We start from the raw sequence: 25,111 nt of genomic DNA on the forward strand, positions 1-25,111 counted from the left end.
GGCAGGAGGCGGGGACCCAGGAATACAGGGGCTGCCAGCGCCTCCTTTGTTCTTCTGCTCCCTTGGCCGTTCCAGACTCTGAAGTGAGTGTAGCCTGGTGAGGGGGCGGCCAGTGAGGGAGCCCACCGTGGGGGAGGGAGTCACAAGGGGAGTGACACTCGCATTCCCAGACAGGCCAGCACATTCCTGCTGGGGAGCCACCGTGCCACCCGTCCCGCCCTGCTCCCCTACACACAGTGCCATTGTCTGCCCCAGACACTTTGAGCAGCCGCTGCCCCCGGCCTCTGACACCACCCCACACCCATCTGTTGCCAGGTGGGGCTCCACAAGCCAGAGTACCCCTGTCCCAGTCCCCAGCCTGAGGGCAGCAAGGATCCAAGCAGGAATCAGAGAGGGGAGATGACTTGCCCCACATCACACAGGCTGAAATCCAAGTCCCTGGACCCCAGTATAATTACTCTTCCTTAAAAGTGCCTCCCCGCCCCAACTCCTACACCTGCTGGGCCACTGGACACCCCAGCTCACAGCCTCTGCCGTGGGCCAGGCCTCTGCTGGCCCTCTACGACGCCTGGCTCACCTTGCCCTGCCAGAATGTGAATATCCCCATTTTACAGTCCAGGAAGCTGACTTGGAGAGGAAGGAGCTTGCCAAGGCCACCCAGTGAGGAGCAACCAAGATGAGATCCAGCCCAGGTCGGGAGTCGCAGCCCACGCCCTCCTTCTCCTGCAAAAACAGCTCCGAGCGGCGTCCAGGGCAAAAGCGTCCAAACAAATCCTCACGGCGAGGATGTGTGTCTGATACACAAAGGCAGGTTCACTCATCCATCACACGTGTCCGGAGCCCAGGTCCCAGGCGAGGCACGGCTGGGAGCTGGGATGTGGGGTAAGGACTCAAGACGGCCCTGCCTTTGGGGAGATGGGAGCCCCTTCAAGAGAAAACAGAAGATGCAGATCGGGTTAGATAAGAGGTGCTCTATGGGCACTAAAACTGGGGCTCCCTTTTCTAAAATGACCCTTAAACATATGACTGCCAATATCAATCCCTAAAATGACGACTTCCAATCTCCTTTTTCTGGGTTTCTGTTTCTGCTCGGCACTCACTGCGATCTGTTCTAACCCCCGCAGGATAGATCTGGATACATGGATTTGTGGCCTTATTTCCCTCCTAAGAGCCTTTGCACTTGCGCCGTCCTCCCCGGGGTCCCTCACAAGGGCCTCCAGGCCCCTTCTCTCACTTCCCTCCGGGTTCATCTCCCTGACCCTGCGACTGTGGCTTCCAAGCACTTCCCGCCCTGACTTCTCCTGATTTACTTGTTTTCTTGTTTAGTGTCTGCCCACCCCTGCTGGACTGGAAGGTGTGAGAGTGGAGATTTTCCCTCCTGCTGTAAGAAGCAGAATCAAAACTGATAGATTTTTTTAACTCAACATACCCGCAAAACCAGCTCTGACATCAAGACTCAGATCACTTCCGGGCCCCAGAAGCTCCTTGTTCTCCCTCTGGTCCTTCAGTACCCAGCCCCCACCCTACAGGAAGGGCCTGCTTGCTCTTGACCTTCATGTAAGTGAAGCCTTCAAGCCCTGGCTTTTTGCCTCCAGTGTGAGATTCCTTGGTTCAGCTGCGGGCGGCAGAGTCGGGGGCACCAGTGGATTTTAGTTGAAGCAACTAGATGGGCAGTGGGGCCATTTACTGAGCTGGGGGTGGCCGGGAGGAGCAGGTTTCGGGATCCAGGGCTCTGTTCCAGGCCGTGGGTGTGGAGGAGGCAGCCCAGCATGGGACTGGGTCAGACAGCATCTGATCATTAATGCTGTTAAAGCTGGAGAGTAGGGAATGTTCCAACTGGTCCTCCTACCAGGGGAATCATCCCTTTCTGCCTCACATCCAGGGCCACCTGCTCCAGGTCAGGCCTCCCACCCACTCCTCCCCGGAGGCCTCTGAAGGACATGGTTTGGAAACTGACTCCTATTTCAGGAGAGGAGTTGAGGCCCAGCAAGGGGGAGTGACTCACCCAAGATCACACATCTGGTTAGGGTTCAGCCAGAACTCCTTGCTCTGCCCTAGAGACCCCTGCCTGGCCCTCTAGATATGCCATATCAGCTTGGAGTGCCCCAAATCAGACCCAAATGAGGGTCTAGCCCACAGTGAGGGTCTGGGTTAGCTGAGAGGTGTTCAGAGTAGCAGAGTAACCCATGAAGGCTCCTTGTAGGAAGCAGGTCTGACGCTGGGCCAGAGGAGCCTGAAGCAGGGTAATCCCTACCTGAGGTCACCGTCTCCCCAGCAGTGACATCACTGCTCTGGGCTGCACTGCTGGAGGACCAGGCAAGCTGAGGCGGGGCCAGGTAGGCAGCTGGAAATATGTCACCAGCCCCAAGGCCAACCCCCTCAAGCAGCCAAAGCCCTGTGGAGGATAGTGGGCTCCCATGGGCCTGGGACACCAGAGTGAGAAGCCATCAGGGTGGGGAAAGTCCATCACCTGTGGTCCAAGTGCCTCATTTTACAGATAGAGAAACTGAGGCCTAGAGAGGGCAGTGCCTCTCCCAAGGTTACATAGCAGGTAAGGGGCAGATGCTGGGAGGAACCCTGCCCTCCCGTCTCCCAGCACAGTGCTATGCCTCCGGGTGTTGTGCTTCCAAGGACACCATGCCCAGCGGAGGGCCACAGTCCCCAGCACTCTGTTGGGTTAGGGTCATAGGGGTGGCAAGAGGGCTGGAAGAGGGCTGTGTCCAAGAGGGGACCCAGAGGCTGCAAGGCCAGTGTCCAAGCCCCCAGCAACTCACAGTCCAGTGGGGGGGTGAAGGAATACAACTCAGATTGTGTCCTTCTTTATCGTCTGTCTTCACACAGACTGGAAGCCCCCAGGGGCAGGGATCCTCTCTGTCCCCCTCATGGCTGTACCCCAGCACCTAGTAGGTGTTCAATAAATACTTGAATCAGTGACTGAATCCACAGAAGGGCAGAGAAGGACTCTAAAACTGTCCTGTGCACATGATGCAACTGAAGACAAGGCTTGGGGATGTGGTCAGAATCCATTCCCCATCCTTCCCCTCCCCACCCAGAGCCTGTCCTACCTCGAGTGTCCCCAGACCACGGCTCCCTCCCAACCCCCAATCAGTCCTAACTTCCAGCCTATTCTCTGCCCCTTCCCACAGCTCTCTCTTCCCCGGGGGCTTGTTGGGAGCAAGCGGGAGGAATTCCTGGCCCCGAGTCAGGGGAGGTGCCCCGGCAGGCGGGAGGCAGCGTGCACACGCCAGGGACCGCTCAGAATTCCAGCTCCCACGAGCCTGCTGGGAGCATGCCAAGCAGAGCCACAAAGGGGCGGGGAGGCCCTCCCCATGGAAGCCAGAAGGGCACAGGGGAGCCTGGGGAAGGGCCAGGGGGCCGAAGAAGCAGACGGTCAGAGTGGACATGGACAGGGCACCACGGACTGATAGTTCACTGCCTCCAATGCCCAGATGGGAAGACTGAGTCCCCTTGCATCAAACTCTGAGCTCCTGACTGGGACTGTCCCGGGATGCCATTGGGCAGGAGGGTTGTGGGGACAGTCTGTGACCAGACACCTAACGTCCGGGGAAGAAGACTGGTTTTGAGGGCTGGTTAACATGGGACCCTGTGGAAAGAGCCCTGGACCGGCAGCAGAAACTTGGGTGGGGTGGGTGGTCTCGGACTGCCCCTGTCCTCAGTGGGACCAGGTAAGCCCTCCCTCCCTGACTGTGCCCGGAGTCCACCTTTGTTCAACGGCGGGGCAGGAGAGTTGCCCTTTGTGGGCCCAGCGCTCTCAGCCACTGTGAGTTCAATGGGCAACAGGAATGGATCCCAGAGAGGGAAGGAGGTGGCAGATCTTGTGGAAGGCTCTCAGCCTGGCCTCTTCTGGATCCCCCTCCCAGCCCTGGGTCAGGGCCAGGTGCCATGAGCTCAGGCGGCGGCCCCTGCCCAGCTGTCAGCACCAGAGCTGCCGCCAACACCCGCAGCAGCGCACCTGGCCTGCCACTGCGCCACCCCCTCCCCACTTGCTCCTCCTGCCCCACCCCCAGCTCCTGTGGCACCCTCAACCCAAGGTGTGGCATCAGAACCACAGACAACCTGGATCCAGATTTCCAAGACCACAGCGCCTTTGAACTGGAAAATTCTAGAACCATGTGTTCTTACAACCAGAAAATTCTAGGACCATCAAATATTGGAACATTTTCCACTCTGAGCCCTCAAGACTCTTAGAATTAAATAATTTCAGAAATGCTGCATCTTGCAACCAAAGATCAGAACCACGGAAACTTGGATTTCCATGGTTGGGAATTCTGGGAGCAAGGGCTCTTAGAAGCAGAAAATTCCCAAACAACAGTCCCATTGTCCCAGAGGACATGAGCCCTGGGTTCTTTCCACCACCGAGACTAACGGACATCCATGAGCAGAACCAGCCAGGCCTTGGTCAAGTTGTTCCACAGGACCCTGCTTTGGACAGATTTTTCTGTTCCTGGAACAGCAAAGGCGGGAAGGGAGAGGGGAAGAGAGGGAGCGCTTCTGAGCAAATCCAAGTTGCTAAAGGCCTCTCCTCCAGGGCCTGGGAGACTCCCTTTGCCAAGAGAGAGACGGAGAAGAGAAAGAAAGCCCTTGATGCCACAGGTTTGGGCAGCAGGTATGTGGTCACAGGGGGTGGCAGGATCTACCCCCTCCCTGGCTGCAGGAGCTTGGAATTTTCTCCTGGCAGGAAGGGCCCACCCTCCTAGGAATGGAAAACAATCCTTGGCATCTGTCCCCCAAGGCATACAAGGTTTTGACAATCAAGCATTATTATCCTCTCTGCCTCACCCCAGCCCAGTGCAGAGGGGAAACCAAGGCAGGCTGGGTCTCTGTCTAAACTGCCCCTGGCAGATTCCAGGTGTCCCCTTCCCTGACCGCGGAATGTCAGAGCTGAGACAGCCACAGGGGAGGGGCATGGGTCAGGCCTGGCAGGGCAGGTGGGAGCTGAGACTGGAGAGGGCAGCCATTTATCCAGTCATTCAGCACGCTGTAGCAGAGTCTCTTATTGCTTCCACTAAGGCTCACTTCCAGGAAGCCTTCCCAGATCATGTTCCCTCGGGCCTCTTTGCCCCTTAATATTTTACCACTCCACCAAACAGCATACTCTAATTACTCACACCTTGTCATCTAAGTATTTTGAGCAAAAATTTCTCATTTTCTTGGATTATGCTTTGAGAGTGACTCCCCACTGGCCTGGAACCAGAGCCTTGAGCTAAGGCCTCCATGCCCGTTCAAACATCTCCAGGTCTCTCCACCTCCCTGGGGACAAAGTCTAACTCAGTTAGGACTTTGTAGCTGCACTCCAGACATAGGTCTCACCAAGTTCCTGGCAGTCAGTCCTCCACCCCAGGCCATCTCTCTCCCTGCAGCCCCGTGCTCCCCTCCCCTTCCCTAGCCAGAGCATTCTCATCTCTGAGGCCTCACCTGAGACCACCTACCTGAGGGCCAGTACCTCCCCGGGGCCACCTTGGGTTTCCCTCTACAGCTCCACTGTCCTGCCAGTGGTGGCTTCTGCCTTGATACCCACTCCCCGAGGCAGGGCTAGGTCTCACACAGGCTGGGCCTTAAACCAATACGAGCTGTGCGTCTTTACTGAGGGCCCACTGCTGGTCTCAGCCCCTCCCATACCAAATCCCCGCAACAACCATAGGAATGGCTTCTTTTCTGATCACACCCATTTGTCAGAGGATGAGACCAAGGCACAGTGTGGCTAAATTACTTCCTCAGAGTGACACAGTTAGACAGTGGCAGAGCTGGGATAGAGACCCTGAAAGCCTGGCTCAGGAGCCCACGTGGTCACATCGTCCAGGGCAGGGGAAAGACAGAAGCCCTGAGCCCCAGAGCGCGGGGAGGTCTCAGGGCGTCCAAGAGCCAGAGACCACCTAGCTGGACCCCTAAGGCCCTGAGAGGGCAGATCCCTTGTTTCAGGGTCCTCCCATGTACCTCTACTCAGAGAGAGACACACTCGCTCAGGCAGTCATGGACACAAGCCCCTGGGCCCTGGGACCGACTGCAGGAAGCACTCAGCTGCCCAAGCCTTTTTCACTTCAGCTTTTCCTAAATTTGTTTTGAGGAAGTTGCTGTTGCCTTGGAGCTCTCCCCTCTCTCTCACGCGCTCCAGACCACACCCTTCCCACCCAACTTCTCTGGAAGACTAGAGAACAGGGAGTGGGGAAGACAAACCATAAACATGGTGAATAAGTCCATTCTACAGAGGGTAGCAAGTGACAGGCTGTGGAAAAGAGAAAGGTGAGACCCACGGGGCATCAGGAGTGCTGGGGGAGAAGGCTGCAGCTGCAACCAGGGTGATCTCCATAGCAAGAAAGCAGCACCTCTGTGGATTTCTAGGGGAGGGGCGTTCCAGGAAGCAGGGAGAGCCAGTGCAAAGGTCCTGAAGCAGGACTGAGTCTGCCATGTTATAGGAACAGAGAGGAGGCCATTGTGGCCTTGGGTGAAGATGAGTGTGGGGAGACAAAGGGAGGTGAGGTCAGGGAGATGGGGGATCCTGGCCCACTGGGATGACCTGAGCTTTAACTCTGGTGACTGGGCATCCGAGGGGAGCTATGCAGAGTCTGAAGCAGAGGAGGGATGACAGTGTGTGTGTGTGTGTGTGTGTGTGTGTGTGTGTGTGTGTGTGTGTGTGTGTCTGTGTATCTGTATTAAAGTATCTATAACATAAAACATACCATCCTACCCATTTTTTTCGTTCTTTGTTGTTGTTGTTTGTTATGGTTCCTCCTACCCATTTTTAAGTGCACAGTTCAGTGGTATATTAAATACATTCACCTTGTGCAGCCATCACCACCATCCATCCCTGCCACTCTTCTCATCTTGCAAAACTGAACCTCTATACAGAGGGATGCAACCTGACTTGAGTTTGAACAGGGTCACTCTGGCTGCTGGGTGGAGATCACACAAGAATCTCCAGACAGAAGCAGGGAAACAAGACAGAAGGCGAAAGACAGGACCCCTGATGCCACCAGGGCCACGCTGCCCTGACCACCTGGTGAAATCAGGCAAATCATTTCATTCATTCGGAAGTGTATTTATTCATGCCTTTGGTCAGTGAGCCTTTCAACAAATATTCATTGACTGCCTACTATGTGCCCAGCACCACACTGGGTGCAGAGGGCACAAGAAGAAGAGGGCAGAGGCAGCCCCTGACTCAAGGAGGTTGCCATCTAGCTGGGAAGATGGACACGGAGCCAAAAGCAGCAAACATGATAGTACAGTGATAGTCCTGGTGGTGGTGTGAGGGAGAAGCAGAGAGAGAGCGTCAGAGGATCCCAGTGCCAGTGGAGGCTGGGGAGGCTTCCAAGAGGATGGGACATTGGAGCCAAGCCCAGAAGGGCAAGTTGGGGTTAGCCACTGCAGGAGAGAGGGAAAAGCATTCCCGGTAGGAGGAACAGCCCATGCAGAAGCTCTGAGGCTTTGGCCTCCTGCTTCTACAAGAGGCTTCCTCTCCTTTCCCTCCTCTAGATCAAAGGGGCCAGAGGAGCCTGAGGGTCAAGCCCAGATTCCTCTTCTGCAAACTGGGAGACCTCGCAGTGCCTGCCGCCCCTAGATGTGAGGAGTAAATGATCCAATGCAGGGCAAGCTCCAGACACACAGCACGTGGACAGGCTATGAGGTCAGCCGCCCTACCCCCACCCACCTCAGCCTGGCCTGGAGAAGTGGGCCCCCTGTGGTGAAAAACAAAGGAAGGTCTCAGGGAAGACCTCCCACAGCCCATCCCCAGATCTCTCCCCAGCTTACTTCCTGCCATGCCTGAATGTCTCTATTACAAATTCACTCCTTTGAACTGTGCTTTCCCACTCACGCTTCCAGAACCATCCATTCCTATTCAGGTTAGCCCTGGGCTGGGGATTGCTCAGCCCTCACAGCTCAGCTCAAGCCTCCCTCTTTCAGGAAGTCTTCCCTGGTTGCTGCTGCCCATGGAGTCTCTGTCTCTCTCTCCTGCCCTCTGCCCTCCCTGCCTCCCTCCCTCTCTCCTCACTCTGCACTGGCCTTTGGCCCTCACAGTCCCTTGGAGTTGAAAGGGGCCTGAGAAATTGTCCAGCACAGCCCTCCAAGTCCCCACACTTCAGATGAGGAACACGAGGCCCAGACACTGAGTCCTCAGGGCAGCTGGTCACTCTCCAATATGCCATGCCGACAGCACAGGTTGGACTTACCATTTGTGTTTTTAAATGAATTATGAACTATTCCACACCTGCCAAAGGCACAACGGAGGCCGCCCCCCTGTGCAGGTTCATGTGCGGCTGGGGCCGCTTTGTCGGCATGCGCAGGGGACCTCCCCGGGCTGAGGGTCCACGTTCCTTTAGCGACTCTCTGCTCATTGCTTCCAGCTTTGCGCTATCGATCAGGTTTTAGAGATAAAAGCAAAGCTATGAAGCTCTCTCGGATGGCCAAACCGATCATAGTCATGGGCTGGGCTGGCCCTTGGGCTGCCAACTGCTGCCTCTGGCTCAGTGGGCTTTTTTGCCAGACCAGGCAGAGCCACATGCCGGCTGTGTGAGCCTGGGCGAGTTGGCTGCCTTCTCTGAGCCCTGGTTTTGCCACCTGTGAAACGGAAGTGATCCTGCCTCCTCACAGGGCTGTCCACACACTCAGTGTTCGCTGATGGAGAGTGAGGGCCGGATGCCGAGTGAGGACTCCACGGCAGGGACACATCCTAGGCAGGATCCCACTGAATCCTCCCTACAGCCTCCGAGGGCTGTCGTGGTGCTGGGAAGAGACTGAGCCAGGATCTAGCCCTGGACAGCTCTTTCCCACTCTCCACACTGTGTCACCACAGCACAGCCAGGAAGCCTGGGCGGGACATCGATGGAGGTCCCACGTGACTGAAGCAGGCTCGGGCTAAGTATGAGGAGTCTTGAAGGTGCCTGATGCATTGTGCTTAATAAATGTTATTGATATGTGCACAGATGCATGTGCAGTAGGGAGCCATGGAAAGCTCTTGAGCAGGGGCGGGCCCTGCCTTGGATGGTTATGTCTATGTGGGGTGCTGAGGATAATGGCTTTCCCCGAGGAAGCAAGGGCAGAGTTGTGCCGGATCACCGTGCCGGTCCCTCCAGAGCCTACCTCCACCCTTTCACCCCCTGCTCAGTGCCCCAGGACACTGACATCTAGGGACCACGTCAACCAACTCCTCTGCTGGCTTCTAGCTGGGTTCAGTCTTTAGATCTGAAGGCTGAGGCCGATGGTGTGCTGGTCAATGTTTAACAACCAACTCTTCAAGAAAGTGTAGTGTTCACCGATTTCCCTTGTGTAAGTGCCTCCACGCAGGTGGAGATGGATCCATAGACGGATGGGTGAAGTCATGGTGTCTTCAAGGGCCTGCATGTGGCCATACTAGTGTGTTCACAGGCGCCAGTCGTGATGGAAATAGTGTGGTTGTGTCAATGTGGAGGGGTGTTTGTGGTGTGTGAATGGGCTGCTGTGTTCCTGGGAGCAGGTGCCCCTCTGCTAAGGCTCCCCTCCCCCGTAAAATAGGGGTGATATTAAGGCTCCTCTCTTGTCAGGGGAACTCCATGAATGGGACAAGACATGTCCCTGCCCAGCCTGGTGCCCAGAGGGTGGGGAGTCTTCAAGATATCATGACCATTGCCTGGGGCCCTGTGTGGTGCCCCAAGCTGGGTGACCAGGCTCTGAGGAGTGGCTGCTGTGGGGCGGGGGCCTGCTGGAGAAGCCCACGGGGGACGAGGTGGTGGCCAGTGAGGATGGGGAAGTCGGCCAGTTGGCTATCTTTAGCGCCTTCTCTCACAGCCCTTTTCCTCCGCCTGGCTGCATGGGGCTGGGGCAGGGAGCTGGCGGGGAGGGCCCACTTCTCCATAGTCACATGAAGCCCGGTGACCTGGAGGCCAGCTGTGGGGTCAGGGCAGGAGGAGTTGGGGCCGCTTGAGGTCCCTGGCTCCCCTAACCCCACCTGTCTGCTGGCATGCTCCCCCACCTCTCAAGCAAGCATGGGCCCCAGATGTAAGCCTACGAGGGGAGATGGGCAAAGGAACACTGGTGCTGAGGTGGCCGCTGGGGTGTGGTGTCCCTCCCACTCCTCTCCAGGACCCTGCAGGCCCTACTTGGTGAGGGAAGTGCGGTGCAGTGGTTGGCGCTGAGCTTCTGGCGCCCAGATTTGAATCCCTGCTTCAGCACTCCTGAGAGTCTGACCTGAGTGAGGGGCCCTTGCTTCACCTCGCCATGCATCAGTGTCCTCATCGTGACGACAGGAGTGACACCAGGAACATAGACTCACGACTCACGGGGCTGTTACGATCACTCAGTGAGACACGGCATCTAAGATGCCCAGCGGAGCAACACCTTCTAGCTCTGTGACCTGGGGGGATTCTCTGAATCTCTCTGGGCCCCACTTTCCCCATCTGAAAATTGGGAACAGTGGTTGCAAGGATTAAATGAAGTAACTTCAAAAAAGTCTAGCACAAGGCTTGGCATACAGCAGATCTTCAACAAATAGGCACCTGACTCCTCTCTTGAGCCAAAATATGTTTTCCAGGCCCCTAGTAGCATAGGGTCAGGGTGAAGAGATGCCTGGGCTCAAATCCTGGCCCTAATAGATATGAGTGTGTGCCCTTGGGCAAGTTGCTCTTTCTGAGCCTCAGTTTCTTATCTGTGAAATGGGATAATAATAGAAGCTGCCTCAAGGTGTGACCCTGAATATTAAGTCTGTGTATCTAAAGTGCTTAGGACAGTGCCAGATATGTGTCAAGTATTCATAATTATTAACAGCTGCCAGGCTGGGCACTGCCCTCTGGAGGCATTCAAAATCAGTGTGAATGCTGGTTATCAATGGCCGGGGGCAGTGAGGTCAGGCCCTGGGCAGCATCGTGGCTCCAGGGATTTAATAGTTCTGACGTGGTATTAGGCCCTGGAAGCTTCCTGGATGCCACCTCCCTCACTCCTGGGCATGTGGATGTTGCCTTCCTGCTTCCTATGAAGTTTGGGGCAGGCCTATCTCCTCTCAGGGGTCCAGCCCAGGCTTCTGAGACTGCTGCTGAAAGAACAGGGAGAGCTCTTTGGGCTCCGGGGAGCAGCCCAGGCATCTGGACCCCAGGAGGTGCATGGTGCTGGACAGGTCAGCAGGCCTGGAATGCCAGCCTGAGCAACAGAACGTCGCCCGGAGGGCAGGCGACCCATTGAAGCTTCAGACAAGTAGCTGCATGCTGGGAGCCGATGGAAGGAGGGTGAGGCTGCTGGAAGCCAGGGCTGGGCACCCAGGGCCGGGGGTCTGGGCTGGGGGTGTCGAGGGATGAGGACAGAGGGCCGAGCAGCACAGCCCGCATTAAGGAGGCTGTCAGTGAGGATCCGGGGAGAGCACCTTAGGGTAAGCCCACAAGATGGCAGCTGGCTGTCCACCCCTCCACCCTCCAAGGCCATCCCCAGGTGAGCTCAACGAAGTCACTGGTTCTGCCTTTTAAGGCGATGGTGGCTCCTGCCACCTCCCTGTTCCCACTTGCTCAGAAATTCCCAGCAGGTATTTTCTTTTCTTTTTCCCCCCCTTTTTTTTTTTTTCCAGGAGGAATGGAATGAGACTTCTTGTTCTGTCACCGCAGGATTCCAGAGAGGCCTGTCTGGGGCTTCTGGTGACAGGAAGCGCACACCGACAGGCACTCCGACACGCACAGGCACAGACTACAGGAGGCAGAGACTGCTGCCCCACCCACTGCAGGCCTGCAGAAATGCCTGGGGTCCCCCATCTGGGACACCCAGACACAAGCGCTGGGGAGTCCCAGAGATTTGGGGAACAACATTTATTGAGCACCTACTATATGCCAGGCCCTGGCTATGGAGGCAGGGGGATCCGGTCCCGCCTGCATGGAGTTCATGCTGACTTTCCCCTGAGGAGCTGCCTCCCTTGGGAGTTGAGATCTGAGCCCAAAAGCCTCTTTCCTACCTCAGGGCCTTTGCACCTGCTATTAGGGTGTTCTTCCTTCAGGTCTCAGAAAGGCCTCCCTGGTCTCACCCCGCCCCTCTGTATCCCAATGGCCTGTTTCATTTCTTCACAGCATTCATCACTTCCGAAATTCTTGTTCACCTGTGTTTCCTACCTGCCCACCCCAACTAGACTACAAGCTCATTGAGAGACGGGCCTTTTGAGTTCAGCACTGCTTCCCCAGCACCCAAAGGAGGGCTATGTCCACAGCAGGCACCCAGGACTTCTTGAGAGTGAAGGGGATCCCCCACACGTGTGGGTGAGCCTTCCACTGCCCCCGGGAAGCCCTATTACTCGTCCTGCCCACAGCTTCAACCCATGTGCTGGGGCAGCCTTCTGCATTCGGTCCCACAACCAGTGCCAAGGTAGTGAGTCACCAACCAGATGAAGTTCAGGCTCAGAACTGTTCTGGGATGTGCCAGGGTCACTCCCTGGCCAGGGGCAAGGCAGAAACAAGGATGGGGACATGAGGATGGTCAAGACAAGGACTCAGCCCTTGTCAAGCACAACTGAAAAGGCTTTCTGTGCATGTCACACACGTGGAGACACACAAGATGTGGCTTATCTGCAGTGTTGGGTGCTTGTGTGCATGCCCTCAGCTTGTCCTTCGGACCCCACGTCCCCAGTCATCCTGACCATACCTATAACTGGGCAGTGCCCTGGAAAGGGAGTGAGGCCCAGCCATGACGACCAGCAAAGCCTCTCCTGCCTGGGCTGAATGGGCAGCAGGGCTCCAGGGCTGGTGTAAGGGTGGGGGGAAGCCCCAAGACTGAGGCCAAGGGTAACTGGCATGGGTGAGGGGACGAGGTGGGGTCGCTGCCCAGCTCATCAGCCTCCCAGGAACGACTGGAAAGAAACTCCTGCAGTGACAGAGCCCAGACTGAGAACCAGAAGCCTTGCCATCATGCCTGGCTGTCAGGTGTCTGGTGGCCTTGGGGCAGGTCCTGACGCCCTCTGGCTGTCGACTTGATTCTGGGGTTGCTGGGGATCTGAAGAGACCCCTCTGGTTGGGGAGAGGACTCTACCCGCTCCAAAGCCCAGAACAAGGTCCTCCCGCAAGGTTGTCCCAACAGGGTGCTGCCCACCCTCGCCCCCTGGTGACTCCAGCCTGAAGTGCAGCTCCAGCCAGTCGGCCAATCCTGAGCAGACAGGTGCTGCAGGGGGGTTGCAAACCAGCCCAGAAGTTGGCTTTGAGGCCCACAGTCCCATGTTCAGAAGGGGCTCTAGAAATGCTGGGCAGACATTTGAGAGTCCCAGGCTAAGGACTCTTACTCAGCACACTCCAGCTCAGTCTGCCTCTGCCTCAGAACCCAGATTCCGGCATCCTGTGCTTGACTTTGGATATTCCGTGTTTTGTCTAAACACTCAGTAAGGATGCCATGCTTATTGAGAACTAGAAACACCTTAGGCCATTTCCAAGTCTTTTTGAGACAGCACCATAAACATGAGCCCCTTCCACCCACAATCACTATGCCTTTCAAATGAGAAAACCAGGGGTCAGGAAGACACTAGAACCCAGGTGAAGAGCTGCTGCAACTAGTTCTCTGCTTAGGTGGGGCTGAGGCAACGCCTGCAACACAGGCACATGTTTTGGGGAGCAGCAATGGTTGGGAAGGGAAAAGTGGGGGAAACTGGCACACTGGTCACTCCAAAGGGCGGGCCAGACATCACAGGTCTGGGTGTTGGACTCTAGCAGATAAGCTGCTCCCACCCTAGATGGCAGGTGCTCAGCGGAACCAGTACAGCACAGGGACACCTGCAGGGGGTGGGGACTGAGTCAAGTCGCCAGGTCAGACCTAGACTCAAATGGGAATTGGGGTTGACCTCCCCAGCTGGGTGAGCCTTGGCAAAGCATGTAACACCTGCATGCCCAAGTTGTCACTTGCCTAACATTTAAATCAGGGCTTTCCTTGTAAACCCGAGTGCCGGGTGCTGTGCAGGGTTCCATATGACACTCTCAGCTGCCCCCTCCCAGGACCAGACCTTGGCTGCTGGCTACAAAATATCAACAAGCCCTAACTGGAACCCCTCCTGCATGTTGTATACACTCAGCAGACGCAGGGTCTGCCCTGCCCCACCCCGCTATGAGCAACATGAACACCAGGTCCTCACCACTCCCTCCCATCTCCCTGGCGGGGGCTGCCACCACCCAAGCTGTGCAAACAACTTCTACAGTGGAGCCCAGCTCCCTGGCCCCAGTGAGGGAAACATTTGCGCAAAGCTCACTCCCCAGGCTGGCCATAACAGTCCAGGCTCAGCAGTCCACTTAAATCCAGTCTGCTCCAGACCCCCTTGGCAGGAAGCGGTAGGACAAAGAGACAACCAGGTGTAGGTAAGCGGGGCAGGGGAGGGCAGCATGCCCCAGGAGCTATCAGCCCAGACGGGGAAGGTTAAATCAGAAGCAGATGTCACTGGAAAATAACTTTATTGAGCTTCCACCAGCTGTACAATCTGTTCTGACATTAGGCCCCTTCTTCCTTGGCAATTCGGTCTTTCTTAAGTGGTCCCTGTGGAGAGATGCAGCAGGCTCCGGTTAGAGGTGGAAGGCAGTAAGAACATCCCTCAACCCCAGCAGGATCCGGTTCCGGGCTGGTCTCCCCAGCCCCTGTACAGGCACTAGGCGGCCCCTTCTCAGGACCCCGGAGCCAGCCCAGCTGCACTGGCAGCAGATGTGCAGGAGAGCAGCTGAAACACACCCCAACCCCAGTCTGAGGGCAGCAAGGTGGACACTCACCATGAATGCTTTCTTCTCCTCCATTGTCTGGAAGCGGCCATGGCCAAATTTGGAGGTAGTGTCAATAAACTTGAGATCAATCTTCTCCAAGGCCCGCCGTTTGGTCTGCACCAGCAAGGACTGTCGGCCAAGAGGGGAAGATTAGCCAAGCCTTTCTCTGCACCATCTCAGTTCACAGGCCCCTCACCTTAGAGGGCAGAGGTCAACTCAATCTGAACCAACTGTGGAGTTGGGAACCATCCTCCAAATCCCAAACACCTACACAGCCCAGCCATTACCAAAGCGTTTCCTTCTGTGCCAGGCAGAAGGAGGATACACAGAAGCAAACAGCTGGGCCAGGCCAGACAGGGAATTTCCTCCTCCCAGAACTTCAAAGTCAAGGAGCAGCAGCCTCTCCCCCCTTTTCCTTTCAACTCTCCTAACAAAGCTCAGCCCTGCCCCCACCTTTAAAAGCCTCCCCTCCTGCCACAGCCTCACCTTGCGCAGCGTGAGCACTCGCTTCTTGGTTCCCACCACACAACCTTTGAGCATGACAAAGTCATTGGTCACTTCACCGTAGTGGACAAAACCACCCTGGGAAAGAGCAAGGCCCTTTGGTCAGCACAGATCAAGCATGGGGCTGGAAACAGGTCGGACAGCTTGCATGACCCCCACCCCAGGCACTGGTGATCCCAGCCACCGGACCACAACTGTCAGAAGGCAGGCAGCGAGACAGTGACACACAGTGCCCGGTGCTCACTCCAGTGCCTGAGCCTACCCGAGACCCCACTTGTCACCGGCCAGCCCCAACCGTTTACAAGGACTGGATGCTGTGCAGATGTGAACTGTCAACAGGCCTCCCCGCCTGCAGGGGGGCCCATGGGACTGTTTCACTCGAGGAAATCCCCTGCCAGACCAGACATCGAGGCTTATGCAAGGGCAGCTCCCATTACTCACCAGAGGGTTGATACTCTTGTCAGACAGATCGTAATCAGTAGAGGCATTGTTCTTGATCAGTTTGCCATCCTTTATGAGGTAGCCCTGGCCAATCTTATAAATCTGGAGGGGAGATGAGCATAGTTAAGCAGGAAAAAACCAGACAGGAAGACAGCTCAGGGGCCTCTGGTGCCCCTAGATACAGCAGACTGGAGGAAGGGTACGATGATAGCCATCAGGACAAATGACCCCCCAACCTGTGCGTGTGCTAGCCTGCAAAGGATTCTGGGAAAGCAGCTGTGACCTCGGGCCTAGTAATGAGGCACCCATCACGAAGAAAAGCTGGCTGAACCAAAACTAAAGACACTGCTACCCAATGAGATGGATGAGGCCTCTCCAAACCTCATAGGGCAGGAGAGGATAGACACGGCTCCTATCCTCGGCCACTGCACCAGAACCTTCAAGGATGGCACTTTACAAATCACGACACCTGACACCCAAGTGTCAGAACTGTGCCAACCAGACACAAGCAGCTCAGGCACAAGCAGCTAAGTCCATGTGATGCTCCACTACCAGTGGACCAATCAATGGTAAGAGGGACTGGAAACCCCCAACTCAATACTGGACCACCTTTCCCCTTTGTAGGATTTAAGCCTCCACAAGGCCCTCTCCAAGCACCTCACCTTCTTGTTGATCTCAGTGCGGTGATGGTAGCCCTTCTGCCCAGCCCGAGCCACAGAGAAGGCCACCCGGGCAGGATGCCATGCCCCAATACAGGCAACCTTGCGCAGCCCTCTGTGGGTCTTCCGGGGCAGCTTCTTGGTATGCCAACGGCTGGTGACCCCTGGAATAGATGCATGCTGTTGCTCAGGTGCCTGGCACCCATGCCACTGGCCCTTTGTCCACACAACACCCCAATGACTGAGTAAACCTGAGAGCTTGATCTGCTCGTTACTCTGATCCCCATGATCTCTACCTTCTCATACTTCCACCCAAGTTGAATACCTGCCTAGATGTAAAACTTAGAAATCTGCAAACAGAACAGCCTTGGAGAATTAGCCCTGTTTTAGAACATCACCGTGTGTACTTTAAAGCACTCATGAAGTCCTCCTTTGCATTCTGCAATTGAGCAGATCTTTCCTCTGTCCCCCATACTATCCCCAGCCACCTGACCACAGGGCTGTTCTCAGAAGGAAGGCAGCAAGGAATATTTCCGCAGTCTGACTCGGGCGCTGTGCCCAGCGCTCATTCCAGAGCCTCATCACCGAACAGCTGGGCCTGACACCCACCCCTCTCCCAGGGGCAAACCACAGAAACTGGCCCACTGCAAAGCTCACCTTTGTAGCCTTTGCCCTTGGTCACCCCAATGACATCGATCATCTCATCCTGCCCAAACACTTGGTTCACAGGGACCTGCTGCTCTAGCCTCTCACGGGCCCAGTCCAGTTTCTCGGCCACAGTGCCTCCGTTCACCTGGATCTCCATGAGGTGGGCCTTCTTCTGGCGTAAAGGAAGCAGGCGCATCTAGAAGGGAATGAATCCTTCAAGGTGAGAGGAACTCAGGCTGTGGCACATCAGGCCAACACTTCAGCACATTCACCTTTCAATTCTGGTGCCTAAATCAGGTCAGAACAAGCTGATCTTTACCTTAAGACAGTACAACTTAATGACATCCTGGAACCACTAGCCCAATGTTCCCGATTACTGTCCTCTTGGCCAGTCCCTTTGGGGTACCCTGCCCTGGTTTCCCCTGGCCATCTACCTTATTCTATTAGGCAACAATACACCACTTATATTTGAGAGCAGAGTAGCAAAGCAAGAATACAAACCGCAAAGGAGATGAATCTAACAAAGCTTTTACAAGCTGCCCAGTGTCACCCTACTCAACTTCATCTTCAGCAACAGACAAGCCACCGATCTCTGGTAACGCGGTTCTCAGTAACCACACAGGACTACTGATCATTTAGGAATCACGGGTATGTACCAGGGATAACAGTCCAGAATGACTTCAAAGGCACCTACTTAAACCCAGCCAAGGGCTCAAGCGCCAACAACAGCCAGCATTATCAACACCATTTCCAGTCAGGAACTTGACAATATTAGCTCCTACCAGTTCCTTCAACCAGTTTTCCTAAAATGGGCTATGGTTTCCCATGAGAACCATTTAGGGACACAGTGCCCTCTGCCGGCAACAAAAACCAACCCTAAGTGTGGGGACACCGGATGTCTTTTTCAGGCCAACTGTCTAATCTGGCTCCAGGAATCCAGGCCTCTAGGCAGAACGTTGGTATTTTTAACAACCCCCACCTCCACTAGAAACGATGTTTAAGGAAGCTGAGTCTTACCACTCTAAAACCCTGTGGCTTGGCACAAATAACTGAGATAACTGAGCCCCCCAAAAGGCACACGTGATCGTGTAGTCATCACTCCAGAGACCAGCAGCAGCGGGGACTGGCCAGTGCTCACCTGGGTGTGGGCAATGACACGGATGACCTGGCAGTACTTCTTCATGCTGCTGAAGTCCCTCTCCAGCTGCTTCTTGCCATCTTCGTCCTGCCACTTCTTGCAGTATTTGGTGAAGGCCTTCTTCTTAGATTTATGCCTTCAGGAGCAGAGCAGAGTTGGGGAGGGGGCCAGGTGCCAGCCTTCATCACCCCTCCAAGGAGTGAGCGGAAGGCACACCGACACCGTGTGGGGATGGGGCTCATTGCCGGCTTCTAAGGAGCCTTTTCCACCGGCAAGCGGAGCCTGGATGGAGCTCATCGGGCAGAGCCGAGCGGAGCTAAGCAGAGGTCCACAAGATTAATGCAAGTCACAACATTCAAATACACAAATTCTTGCTCCAAGTTAGCCATTAACCAGAACACACACCTGGGGGTGTTACTGCTCTAGCTTCTAAGGGGACTCTCAATACTTCCCAACAACCAAGAGGATACTGAACTGAGTCCTCAAGGTGGCACCCACTAAGCTTAACGTTGGAATAAAATGTCTCAAGGTGATGCTCCCAGCCTGGGAAGGTCTGTCAAAAATTACTCTGCTCAAGATGCAACTGAACCTGACACCAGAGCAGCTCCGCCCCCTGCTATGGAGCTAAGGCCCTACCTAGCACACTGCTCCTTCTCCCCAGCCTAAACCAGGGTGAGCAGCCTCTGTTCCCTTACCAGTTCTTATAGAAGCGCCTTTTGCACTCATCACTGATATGCTCAGCAAAGATGGTCTTGAAGGTACGGAGGCCTCGAGGAGTTTCCACATAGCCCACAATGCCCACAATCACCATGGGGGGGGTCTCCACGATGGTCACAGCCTCCACAACTTCCTTCTTGTTCACCTCTGCAAAGCAAGCAGACTGTCAGACTTGAGTGGGCTAACTGCAAGTCCCCAGCAAGAGGCGGTCAGTGTTTTGTAGAAAAATAAGTAAAATAGCCAAGTAATAATGTGGCTTCAATTGTGGTCTATCACAATAATCTCCAGACAAGTTCTTTACTATCTAAATAATACAGAGCACTATGTATACCGGGATTGTAATACCTGAGCCCGGGACAGACAATGTTAATTGCTTAACATTATCAACTGTGGTTCAATAACCAGTGCTGTGTCCTGCTGGGTGACTTCTACTTCAACCTCCACAGCCAGCAACATGGGCAGTATTCAAGCTTTGAGGTGAAGCTCAGTTTAGTCCTGCCGCTAAAATCTAAGTGGAGTTTCTATTCGACCCTTACCAACTGCCATCTCCCAAGTTAACATTCTTCTCTATGCTGTGGCTTTGACAAATTTACTCGGCACGTTCCCTGACTTCATTACATCCCTCTGCCTAAAGCAAGCAGTGCCAGCCACCTGTACCGAGAACACTCATCAATCCTAAAACCCGTTACTTCCAACCTGATACTAAGGCTCTATTGATCTCTCCACAGTCTGCCCTCTTCTGAGGGCTTGGCCCATCCAGTCAGTTCCCACCAACTCCTACCCTGTCCCCACCAGCTGGGAGGATGCCGTGTGTACTTACTGGACCCTGGCCTATCCACCTCCCTCACAATGTGGGTCATGCCAGCCTTGTAGCCAAGGAAGGCTGTGAGGTGCACGGGCTTAGAGGAGTCATCCTTAGGGAAGCTCTTCACCTTCCCGCGGTGCCGACTGCTGCGCTTCCGAGGCAGGAAGCCCAGGGATCCATGCCTGGGAGCGGAGAACTTCCTGTGAGACTAGGAGAAAATGATCAACGTTAGCACCTTATAAGTAGCCCTCACTTCAATTCCAGCTGCCTAGGTTCTAAGAGGATTCTCAACAATATTGAATCCAGGCCAGCAACCCAGGTAATCAGCTTACGTGCTGGATTAAGCTGACTTTCTGCAGGATCCCACATCAATTATTCAGGCAACTTTGTGTTGAACATTTATCTCAAACCCTCACTTTAAAAAAAAACCATCCACTTTTTCCTCTAAAGAGAACAAAAGTACACCAAGTACTGGCATTAAAATTCGCGTAACGGGTAGCTTTATTGGCAAGTAAGATCTTGACCACAATGAGAACTGGTCAAACGGCTGGGCAGCAGATAAAGGCACTAAACGTTCCTCGTGCTCCGAACCAGAGCTAAACTGCAAAATGTAGGCCACTAGAACTCGACAGAGCCAAATCAGAACTTGACAATCAGCACAGAGTCTCTGTCCGCCCGTCAATAAGTTCATCACCTCTGGTTTCTGAGAACTCTAGAGGCCCAAATTGTTGTACCAACCGTCCCAGATATTTCACAACGAGGCCTCAACAACTCTGGCCTAGTCTCCCCTGACGCCTACTGCCTGAATTTCTACACCTCCCAGTTTAATAGTGCCAAGCGCTTCCCCTCCGGACCCTCCTAACCAAAGTGCTCATGACTCCAATCTTGTTTGATGACGTCAAGACCCAGATACAATTCGGACCAGATTACTGGGCCTGGGCCCGGGCCCGGGCCCGGACCAGCTGACCGGCAGGCTCAAGGCCGACCTCAGGCCACGGATGTTTTCAAAAAATGGACCCGAATGCGGACCCCGCTGAATCCCCAGTGCTCCTAAAGCAGGCACCCAGCGCCAGGCGAGCCGAGATGGCGGGGATGCGCCGAGGATTCAGGCATGCCGCCGCGGCAAATAAGCAGAAAGCCGCCATAACGATACGTACCATCACGCAGATCGAACGCTGCCCGTAGAGGTCGGAGGACGCCCCGCGCGAGGTATATAAACCCCAGTCTGGCTCCGCCCCTTCCTGCGTGCGAGCGCGCGCCCGCGGCGCACGTCGGGTCGGGGGGCGGGTACTTGGCCCCATTTCCACGTACGCTCGTCCTCGCCTTGCGTTTGCTCCGACCCGAACGTCACCTTCGTAGGCAAGAGATAGAGGCTCTACGGCGAGCGGCTGAGCTCGAACTTAGTGAAAAGCTTCTGAATAGCTGACAGAGAATTGGAGTGCAGCAGCCCTACGGCGTTGGGCAGCAGCCAAACTTGATGAAGCGCGCCGTTACGCTGAAGGAAAATGGCTGCGTCTCTTCTTTTCATCTGAAATGCCGTCACCTCTGGAATTGAGTAATCCTGCTGGGGCTTCAGCTGCAATGCTCTTTCAAACGTGGTATCCCATTTCCATCCCACACAGTAGATCAGCGTTTTTGCTGTGTTGTAGGCATACTGATGTGGGACGAGTTACACCGCTTCCACTGGCTCCATGTTGGAGAGAAAAGACTGAAACCCTGGTTTCCTGGCTCCCAACCTAGGGCCGCTTCCCTATACCAACTTGCCTTTAATGCGTCCTGGTTTCAGGTCCCTCTCCCTCAATCCCTATCTCGGCCATTCGTACCAGTATCGGGCTGCGGGGGCCCGCGCTTGGTTCTGAAGGTCTGAGGCGGCAAAAACATCTTACGACCTGGGGTCACGAGTCCAGCCGCCCGGCCTCACAAAGCCTTCTAGACCCTCGGTATAAAAGACCCTCGCTAAGAATCAAATCTCTTGTTTCTTCCCGTGCCCGGCCCCGGCCCCCCACACCCCAATGCTTCCTGGGGATTAAGCCTTGACTCCTGAGGCTGTCAGCCAAGAACCTGCCCTAACTAGATAGTCCAGCTTCTTCGCTGCAAGCACACACACTCTTTCATTAATCACCTTCCGCCTCCATCCCACCCAGTCATGTTCTTTGATTCTGGGTCTGGCCTTTGCTCACACCGTTGTTAAAAAACATTCATTTAACCCTCACACCATCCCCGAGTGGCAGCAATGATAGTCCTCAACCCCTTATTGGAAATCTTTGGGGCCAGATGTGTTTCCAAATTCAGCATTTCTTGTGTTTTAGATAATATTGTGCAATATGGTGCACATACTGTATATTATGCAATCCTCCCTAAGCTCTTTAATAAAATACATTAAATTAATTCTGGAAAGAAGCATGAATATTCCCATGGAGTGGGATAAGTATATAAATAGCCTCACAGCTCAAAGCTAACTTAACTGCCTCAAAAATTCAGTTTAATTTGGTTTCTTGCCACCAAATGACTTAAGAAGTGTTTTTTCAATTCAGAATTGCAATTTTTACAGAGAAAAGTTTCAGGCAAAAAGGATATAATTTGACAAAAGTCACACAATTAGTGAAGGACAGAGCTCAAGTCTGACTGACTCTGGGTTGGGTTTTCATGACATCAGACTCAGGGTTCAATAGTCCCCCTCCCTGGAAAAGGAGCTCTGGGGTCCGGAGTCACTTATTCACTCAATAAGAAATTCTTGGCGGGGAGGGTATAGCTCAGTGGTAGAGTGCATGCTTAGCTTGCACGAGGTCTGGGTTCAATCCCCACTACCCTAAAAAACAAACAAACAAACAAACCTAAGTATCTCCCCTTACAAAAAAGAAAAAAAAGAAAAATTCTTAATGAAGTTCTGCTCTGGGCTTGGGGGAATGCGGAGGGGAACTAGAGGGCAACTCTCACAGGCCAATTAAGACTAAAATTGTGATGAGGGTGAAAAAGACAACAATGTTACCTAAGATCCTGGACAAATTTGTCCCCTAAAAGGAATTCCCTCTTTGCAGTCAAGGGGAAAAGGAGATTATCAACAGATCTGCACAGTCATGACAGTTCTGCACATGGTTCACTGGGATATTGCCTTAGGCCTCAGTTTCCCCATCTGTCAAAAGAGGGGTTCATTCATTCATTCAACAAATATGTACTGAGCCTTCTCTGCCTAAGAATGACATTAAAGGGCCAACTAAAGGTGGGGTTAAGGTAGAAGGGCTTTCACTAGTCCATGCAAGCCATCAGGGTGGGTGACCCGGGAAAGGGCTCTGAAGCTGGACATGACGATGTAGAATCAGGAGATATTTAGGATGGACAGGATCTGGAGACTATATTTGTATGAGTCATCATGGGTGGGGGCAGGGAGGGGCAGCAGAGAGGGCAGGAGTCAAGATCTCCATTTTGGAATATTGGGTAGATAGTGTTACTTTCAGAAAAGGATCGATTATATAGAGATTTGGATTTATTTACAGGGTTAACGATATCCTTTCTCCTTCTAAGAACACGTCAAAGACCCAGCAAGATGTATGCGACTCAACAAGAAAAAAGTAAAGAAGCGAGTGAGGGGAAATAAGATGAAGCCAGAAAGGGATCACACCCAAACACACATTATAGAACTCTGTTTAGGCCAGCATAGTCTTCCCTTTTGGTTTCAAGCCTCTGTGCAGCCAAATAAAAAAGATAAATATGATCAGTAACATGATTCACAATAGCTACAGGATAAAAAACAAACCAGTGGCCAAAGGAATCCACTGTGCCTGAAATAAGGCTTGAAAGAAATGTCGCTGGGGAGACGGGGTTCTCCTAAAGGGGCCAAAATGGGAGGCAGCTGATGACACCCTGAACATCAGGACGCCGTGAACACACAGTGGCTGTGCACCTTCAGTGCAGACCAATGAACTCATGGCAACACACCAAGCTGATCTGTGCGAACTGTTTACAAGAGGTCAAAACAAAGGGGTTGCATTACCCAATTCCAGATTGCTGGTTTAATCCAAGGATAAAATCCAGAGTCTGGAAAGAAATGGATTGACTTTATTTACAAATGGTCTTTCATCAATACTATTTTTCAAAATGGAACTTCTAGGAAGGAATGGAAAAGGATCCAAGGTTTTGCTCAAATCCCTGAAGGGCAGATGCTCTCAGCCGCCAGGGAAAACCTGAGATGTGGACTGACCATGGCATTTCAATGTCCTTCTCTCTTACCGGACTGGAATATCATGGCAGCAGAGACTGTGTCCCACTCCCACAAGGTCAGCATCCCGTGCGGGGCCCAGCACAGGAAAGGCTCTGGCTCAGGTGTGTCAGATGCGGGCATGAACACAGCCGGCCCAAACCAGAACATCACAGTTTCACTTTCAGAGGCTGCCTCCCTTGCCCATTGAAGCAATAATGCCCCCACCTTTGACACGAGCTCACATCCTGATCTTTTGTGCTGTCACTGATTGTTGCAAATGACAAGGCATTTGGGCCAAAGGGTCAGTTAATATGAGCTTGTGGCATGAGTGTAGCCCTGTGCCCCCAGAGCGGGAGGCTGGGCACAGAGCCTCTGGGTCATGAAGGCCCCCCTTCCCTGCTCCTCCACCACCAGCTGCCAAGGTGATCCCCCAAAGAATAAGAGCCGGCTGGCCCGAGGCACCTGGCAGCTCCTGCTCCTGCTCCTATGCGGGCCCAGCCTGGTGAAATTCCATGTACCTGTGCTGGGACTGCAGGCCACCATGGCAAGTATGGCTTCCCACTGCCTCTCCGTCTATGTTCTGGGCCTCTGCATCCTGTGGTGCAGGAGTCTGCAGGTGGGTGGGGGGCTCCCGCTCATCCTGGCCCAGAAGCTGTGCGTGGAGCTACTGCTGCCCGTCCAACAGGCCTTGGGGCAACTGCTGACCGTTGCGTGGGGCTGGGGCCTCCAGCTGCTCACCACCCTGATCCACGGAGCCTGCCGCTGCATTCTGTTGTTCCGGCAGCACTTAAGATGGGAGATCAACCTAGCCCTGCTCTCCATGGCCCAGTGAGCCTACGACAGCCTGGTCGACTTCCACCGCGAGAACAGCAAGGCTTTGGAGCTGCTGCTGGGGACTGTGCTGCAGCAGGTGGCTGCGTCTCTGCTGGTCCGCTGCCTGGACAGGCTGTGGGTGGCCATTGAGACAGGTGACCCGGGCCATGCGGGGCAGTGGCCTGCAGTCCCTGGGTAAGGCTGGGCTGTGCCCGGCAGCCTCCAAAGACCTGGATGCAGTCACCACCATCCTTCCAGCTCCCACCATCCCTCTTAGCCAGTGCTTCCCTGGACCTGACCCGGCCACCCTGAGCAGGCTCACGCCAGCCTCCATCAGCCTGTGCCTAGTGGCTGGAGACAAGGATGCCAGTGAGGGACAAGGAGGCTGCGGTCTGGGGGTTACCAAGGTGCCCATTAGCACCAGGTTCCAGAGCAGTAGAACAGGCAAGATGGCCTTCAGCTCTTCACCCAAGCAGGCCCTCACACAGCAAGTCAAGGCGATCT

General features: G+C 54.4%; 1 protein-coding gene and 3 non-coding genes across 4 annotated transcripts; all 4 read right to left on the reverse strand.

The window, feature by feature from the left end:
* Nucleotides 1–14,367: 14,367 nt before the first annotated feature.
* RPL3 (ribosomal protein L3) lies at nucleotides 14,368–20,912 on the reverse strand. Its single transcript, XM_006175955.2, has 10 exons — nucleotides 20,754–20,912; nucleotides 19,612–19,804; nucleotides 18,770–18,938; nucleotides 18,075–18,210; nucleotides 16,946–17,132; nucleotides 16,292–16,452; nucleotides 15,630–15,731; nucleotides 15,171–15,266; nucleotides 14,694–14,813; nucleotides 14,368–14,466 (listed from the first exon to the last, which is right to left on the reverse strand). The coding sequence occupies exons 1-10, from the start codon at nucleotides 20,895–20,897 to the stop codon at nucleotides 14,422–14,424; spliced, it is 1,353 nt and encodes a 450-aa protein (XP_006176017.2). The 5' UTR covers nucleotides 20,898–20,912; the 3' UTR covers nucleotides 14,368–14,421.
* Nucleotides 16,788–16,881, reverse strand: LOC116667887. The gene has a single exon (XR_004324940.1). It is a non-coding gene; the product is annotated as a small nucleolar RNA U83B (small nucleolar RNA).
* Nucleotides 18,211–18,265, reverse strand: LOC116667840. Its single transcript, XR_004324898.1, has one exon. It is a non-coding gene; the product is annotated as a small nucleolar RNA U82P (small nucleolar RNA).
* On the reverse strand, nucleotides 20,232–20,295 carry LOC116667875. Its single transcript, XR_004324928.1, has one exon. It is a non-coding gene; the product is annotated as a small nucleolar RNA SNORD43 (small nucleolar RNA).
* Nucleotides 20,913–25,111: the final 4,199 nt, after the last annotated feature.

This window comes from Camelus ferus, chromosome 12, assembly GCF_009834535.1.
Source record: "Camelus ferus isolate YT-003-E chromosome 12, BCGSAC_Cfer_1.0, whole genome shotgun sequence".
NCBI classification, from domain to species: domain Eukaryota; kingdom Metazoa; phylum Chordata; class Mammalia; order Artiodactyla; family Camelidae; genus Camelus; species Camelus ferus.

Bases quoted from the DNA above. Each gene is read 5' to 3' on its own strand.
- RPL3 (XM_006175955.2), bottom strand. From the start codon at position 20,897: ATGGGGCCAAGTACCCGCCCCCCGACCCGACGTGCGCCGCGGGCGCGC. The intron at 18,211-18,769 runs GTAAGGGAACAG...CTGCTCCTGAAG, and splicing joins AGGCGCTTCTATAAGAACTG to GCATAAATCTAAGAAGAAGG. The intron at 14,814-15,170 runs GTGAGGCTGTGG...CTTGGCCGACAG, and splicing joins GAGTGCTCACGCTGCGCAAG to TCCTTGCTGGTGCAGACCAA.